This window comes from Aquarana catesbeiana, linkage group LG13, assembly GCF_042186555.1.
Source record: "Aquarana catesbeiana isolate 2022-GZ linkage group LG13, ASM4218655v1, whole genome shotgun sequence".
NCBI lineage: Eukaryota > Metazoa > Chordata > Amphibia > Anura > Ranidae > Aquarana > Aquarana catesbeiana.
The window spans coordinates 184,005,756-184,012,354 of NC_133336.1; the positions used below are offsets into that span (position 1 = coordinate 184,005,756).

A 6,599-nucleotide genomic window follows, 5' to 3' on the forward strand; every position below is an offset into this window, starting at 1 on the left:
CCCACCCGGCCGTTTATGATGTGGGATCCTCTGCTCAAAGAGGGGCTTAAACCAGAGTGCTTGTGTCTCATTACCTCCAGGAAGAGAAGAGCCCCAGGTGCTGGCTAAATGCTGATGCAAGTAGGAGAACAAGAAGACCTGGACAGCCGAACTAGAATGGATAAATCCGACTTATTCAAAATACAGGATCATGGGGTACACAAAACACGACTGTGGGGTGGTACAAGAATAGCTGACACGTTTCACTTACACCAAGTGCCTACTCATATGATACATATCCTGTATTTTGAATAAAAGACGGATTTATCCATTCTGGTGTGTGGCTGTCCAGGTCTTCTTGTTCTCTTCTACTTGCACCCGGCCGTTTATATGCAGTGGCCGGGTGGGAAGTGGATAAAAGGTCATAAATGCTTAAAGCGCAGGGTTTACAGACACATTACAGCTGGTGGCTAGTATAGTGACACTTTCTTCATACAGATCTTTCCCCAGTAATACTACTACTAACTACTACCTCTCATAGAATGGAATATTTGGAAGTCATAAGTGGTATTGCACTTAAGAGGGCAAATTTCATTAACCTATATAGATTCAATTAATGACTTGGTTATAAGATTAGGTGCCTATTGCTCATTTAATCGCTATACTAGTAATGGCAGTGATCAACATCTTATAGTAGGACTGATAGTGTGGAGGGCAATCTGGTGCTGGCAGTCTGGGAGGGACACCAATGTCGCTAGTGACACCAATACAGTGATCAGTGATAATGCTGTACTAAACGACACTAATGGTTGACAGGGGTGATTAGAAATGCAATTAAGGGGTTAACTGTGTGCGCTGTTTTTACTCACAGGATCTGGCGGTCTTTTCTCTTTAAACCAGTGTTAATTTGAGATTTTTCATTCCAGCAGTAAATAATGAGTTTGGAAATTGTAGAGAAATGTTAACTAATGCACTACAATTTAATTACACCCAATAGACTTTAATCGACTAAAATGTACTGGAGATTTTAGTCAACTAAAACGCAGGACATTTTAATCGACTAAGATCTACTGAAGATTTAAATACAACTAACATTAAAACAATTGAAGACGAAAATGGAACGAAATCTAAAATGCCATTTTAGTCCCAAGACTAAAACTAAATTGAAATTTGCTGCCAAAATTAACACCGCTTTAAACTCTGTTGATTTCAGGGAGAGGAAACAGCCAGATCGCTGTTGTGGTTGTAAACAGAACTCTGTGCTGTGATTGACCACTGCTGATCAGCAGGTACAGAGCCAAAATTACTGGCTGTAACCTGCTGACAAACATGTGCCCAAAAACCAGGAAGTGGCTTGCGACTTACCAGTACTTTGCTGTGTTGGCCGCTAGCAGTAAGTTTACTGTTAGTGGGCAGCAAGTGGTTAATTTATAGGAATTTTCTCACTTCCCGTTTTGGCTATGGGACAGGAAGTGAAGGTAAGTCTCCCTCTAAAAAGGGACAGATGGCAAAAAAAAAAAAAAAAAGTTCTGCCAATATTTCCACTTTAATAAGTCTCAAATTTGTGTAATTTTTTTTTCTCATGAATTGCAGTAAAATGGATACAAAAAGGACTTCTGTAACATCCTGTAGATCCAGTCAGTCCCCAAGATCTTACACAGAACCTAAAAATCTCTTCACTTCATGTTTTCTTTGCCTGAAGTCATACAGAAACACTGTACCACAATTAACTCCAATCATTCACAAAAATACACCAGTCGGAAGCCAACTGAGCTAGCTGTATAGAATGAAGAACACCACACTAGCATGGAGAGGTAATGCAAACTCTATACAAACTGGGCAGTGGTGGCAGTCCAAAGGAACTGTGGTGCCAACTACTGAGCAACCGTGCTGCCTGAAAAGTACAAGGCATCTGGGGGAACAAACCACTTACTGATAATCGCAGCTATATCGTCATCTGCATCTTCATCAGAAAGCTCCATATCTTCCACTATGCGATTGTCCTTGGGGGGCTCAGGAGAGTCAGATGGGATAGGCTCAACCTCTGGGGACAAAGGGCTTGCCTCCCCCTCCATGCCCTGGAAAGGGGACTCTGAGCCAGTCGGAGAAGGTGCATCAGCGACAGGAGATGGCACTGGAGATTCCTCAGGATCAGGAAGAGTGGCTTTTAGCTGATCAAGTTTCTTTTTCAGATTATTTACTCTATTAGCAAACGTTTTATAGGCCTATAAAAATATAATGGGAAAAAAAATAAAAATTTAGGTGAAAATGTTGCGATGTTACAGGAGTCATTACCAACCTTACTTAGGCTGGTTTCACACGGGTGGTCTGATCAGGTCCGCCTATCAGTTTTTCCATGTAGACATGATCAGACCAGCCACTGCTCTCTACGGAGTGGCGGATGTCAGCAGACATGTGTCTGCCGAAATAAGCCGGCATCTGATCTGCCAAAAACAGATGGATGGGGGATCCATTACCTACCCATCCGGTGGAACAGATGACAGACGGATGGCAGCAGACAGGCAGTCCATTTCCATCTGACCACCCCATAGAGAACCGCCGGGCTGTGTCAGTGTCTGCTCTGCATAGAGGAGAGACCTCCCTGCTGAGCAAGCGGATGCGCATTACAGAGACCATCCATGTGAAACCAGCCTTAGGCACTACCAAGTGTGAAAAACAAATCTCAATTCCACCAGGTCATCATGAATGGATGAGCAGCAAAAACATTTCAGACCAAGGCTCCTATGTACAAATTTTGAACATTAACTTCATGCAAATTAACCTCTTAAAAAAATTGTTCTCCAGAAGCCATTTGATGCCAGAAGAGGTCAAAAACTGAATGCATTGTGTAATAATCTCCAAAACAGCCTTAGAGCGGCACAGTGGATAGCACTTTCGCCTAGCAGTAAGAAGGGTCACTGGTTCGAATCCTAACCACGACACTACCTGCCTGGAGTTTGCTTGTTCTCTCTGTGCCTGCCTGGGTTTCCTCCGGGTACTCCGGTTTTCTCCCACACTCCAAAGACATGCTGGTAGGCCGATCGGATCCTGTCTAAATTGTCCCTAGTATGTATGAATGCGAGTTAGGGACCTTAGATTGTAAGCTCCTTGAGGGTAGGGACTGATGTGAATGTACAATGTATATGTAAAAGCGCTGCGTAAATTGGCGGCGCAATATAAGTAACTGAAATAAATAAAATAAATACTACATACAAGGATTCTTTATTTTTTTTTTTTTAAAAACATACTTACCTGCTTTGTGTAATAGTTTTGTGCAGAGCAGCCCCGGTCTCCTCTTCTCGGGCCCCCCACAGGCGATCTGGGCTCCTCCCCCCTGCTGAGTGCCACCATAGCAAGTGGCTTGCTATGGGGGGTACTCATGCATGTTCGCTCCCAAGCTGCCTCTGTGCGTTCATAACCCAACCACGCCCCTGCTCCCTCCTCACTGGCTGTGGTTGACAGTGATGGGAGCCAATGGCTCCCGCTGCTGTTTCAGCCAATGAGGCGGCAGAGACCTGGGAGAGCAACCAGTCTCGTGCAAATCGCTGGATCATGAACTGCCTCGTCTAATAGGAGTGGGTTGTATACTGAAGGTTTTTTGTTTTTTTTTTAACCTTACTGCAAAGAATGTGTGAAGGTCAAAAACAGTCAACCTTTAGAACCACTTTTAAGTAGAAGTCCAGTCAAACCCTAACTATCCTTAAAAATACTTCCTCCCCTCTTAATTATTCTGACTAACCCGGGCAAGAAAAGACCTGTATATTTACCTACTTTCAAGCTGCTTCGGTCCAATCACAGGATTGGCTCCCCTCTGTAAGCCAGCGCCTGCTGCAGGGTAAAGGAAGGTGCACTGACAACGGATGGGACATGGAAGCCTATGGGTGATGGTACTACTCAAGCATTACCAGCCGTTGAGCTCTCTACAGTTTCCCTGCAGCCACTGCTGGCAGACACGGGAGATCACATGACCGGACCACAGTAGCCTGAAAACAGGGAAGTATACAGATCTTTTTTTCCACAGGTTAGTCAGAATAGGTGTTAGGAGTGGGGAAAAAGCATGTTTAAAAAGTAGTTAGGGCTTGACCAGAATTCAATAGTTTAGATAAAATTTAGATTACTAAACTCGGTTGTAAAAATCTGGAACTCTGACTCCATTTAGGAAATTGCCTTTCTATACACATCTAACCCTACTTTTATCAGTACTTCTTGTTAAGTAATGAAGGGACATGTTCTACCAGAATGTGTTTCTCAGTTTTGTACAGAAAGATTTGATTTGCGTTTTTTTACAGCATTTATGAACCAATTATTCTTTGCATTTACTGAATCTTATGGTTACATAGGCTGAGAGTTCTGCAATACAGTTTTCTCCTTTTTCTAATTACCAACCTATCATAATATACCTATAAAGATAACTAAAAACATAATGGAAGTACAAAATTTTATGGGGGGGGGTAGATACAAATAAAACAGCCAGATTTGAGCAAAATGACATGGGACATGATAGGAAGCTGATTGGGTACATGTACGGGCAGGCGGATTGTACCCAAGCCAATTCATCAGCTTGGGTACAACCAGCGGAACATAGTAGCGCCATGGAAAGAATTTCCCCATTAGCGCTGACTGTTAATAAGGGATTCAAGCCATTTTCTTTCCTTACAATGAAAATTGAGTCATTTTGGGTTGCTTAACCGCTTTAAAATCTAGAAACACCACCCCTGCACCATCTATTAAATAGCTAGAGTCTGTTGGAACAAAGTCCAGTGAGACACTCCAAAAATTCTTAGAAATAGCCATAATCTTCTCTTTAGAAAGAGCAAAAAAAAAGAAAAAAAAGGGATAGATATAGATATATATCTATATCTATCTCATTTTTAAGTATGCTGTGTTAATGGGAACACAAATCCTGGGGTTCTAAAACTTGACTGCAAAAATGTAAATACCCTTTAAGTGTCACTAAACCCAATATAGAAATATTCATATATTGTGTAATACATTCATTTGTAGTAATTTTTGTCCCTTCTACAAATTATTGTTAGCAAACATCTAATATACAGTAAAAATTTGTTAAAGCATAACTAAAAGGCAAAAAACTTAGTTTTGGATAGAGCGGAGATGGATTAGAACCTGTCAGTTTTTATTGTGTCCCTGTTGCGGAGATACGCCCTCTATTTGTCCTGTTTATCATCATTGAAAGTAAAAGCAAATCCCAAATATTGGGTTGTCTCCAGAAAAGTACTACAGGGGAAATCTTCCAATGGGGACACTAGTTCTGGTGACCTGGAGTCCCCAAGGAATTTGCTTAATTGGCAGGGATTTCCACTGACTTAGTATTTGGCTATGGGACAGGAAGTGAATGAAAACTCTCTGCAATGGGGCACAGACTGCAATAAAAAAAAAAAAAAAAAAAAAAAAAATTGACAGGAGGTTATAACTCTCCCTTGCTCTATTGAAAAAAAAAAAAAAAAAAAAAGTAGAATTATAGGCAAATCTTTTTTAAGCACCAACTTCCTTTGAGGCCTTTTGCACACAGGAATAAAAAAACGCCATTTACTCAGGATCTTCCTGTCAACAAGATCCAAAATATAATCAGTAAATTCTTACATTCATGTGCAAATGTTCTTTCTATGTCGGTCCCATTGTATACGGTAGTGCAGCCACTCTCCTTGGTGTACTCCTGAGATTGATAACATACGTGGGACAAAGTGCATATTAAAACCTTCCATTCATAAAATTGCCATCCACGGGCTTAATGTGGCAGTTGAAACAGGACGCATACCAGCCAAAAAGAATGGGATGCGAGCGCAATAGATCAGCAGCACATGGAAAACTGTCACTTGTAGTTTGACTAGAGCGGTGCACATATGTCCACAATGTACTCACAAACTGGAAGTGAGGAAAAGATCCTCCCCGCTGGGGCCGTGTGAAACGATCATTATTAGATAAATGGTATGTAGTAAAAAAATTGCAGATTGTAAAAAACAGCTGTGGTTTAGTACAATATGCTGGAGTAAAACGTTATTTTAAGATCGTCTAGTGACACTTTACAAAATAAGTGCGCTTTCACAGTACACTTTTTTTCGCCTCCTCTACTCACCCTACCCTCTTTGCAGATGCAGTTACACAGATCTGATACTCGCAGCCTCTTGTGTTGACATCCTGCACTGCAAGTCCTCTTCCTGCACTGCAAGTCCTCTTCCTGCCTGCACAGTGGAGTTTCATAGACCTCTATAGAGCTCTTCTGCACAGCCAGGAAGAAAGGACTTGCCGTGCGGGACGTCAACACAAGAGGCTGCGAGTATCAGACCTCAGTAACTATGCATCTGTGGAGAGGGAGGGTGGGCTCTGATCAATGGAGGAGGAAAAAAATATTAAGTGTACTTTGCCTGAAAGTCCACTTAATGTAAAATTTCATCATTGTGGTTATTGAAAAGTTGCACCACTATATAGACTGCCAATTTGTCAAAACAATTGACTGTCTGCAGTCTCGCATAGCATGAAATACCCATAAGTTCCTTGTAGCCAGAGACCATTTCCTACCTTTGTATAGGCATAAGGTTACATAAGAGATCAGAGCATTTTTGCCTAAAAGATGGTGACAAACAAGAAAGCAATATGATAAC

The 6,599-nt window shown here is 41.6% G+C and overlaps 1 protein-coding gene across 2 annotated transcripts in view; it reads right to left on the reverse strand.

Moving 5' to 3' along the window:
• RPRD2 (regulation of nuclear pre-mRNA domain containing 2) overlaps nt 1-6,599 on the reverse strand; it is a 134,017-nt gene that overhangs the window by 62,568 nt on the left and 64,850 nt on the right. For both annotated transcript variants that reach the window (XR_012237159.1, XM_073610355.1), the window contains exon 8: nt 1,913-2,204. Coding sequence is in view for 1 of the 2 variants with exons in the window: in XM_073610355.1 (XP_073466456.1) it covers nt 1,913-2,204 (292 nt within the window). In the remaining variant the exon portion in view is untranslated. The remainder of the gene's footprint in view (nt 1-1,912; nt 2,205-6,599) is intronic.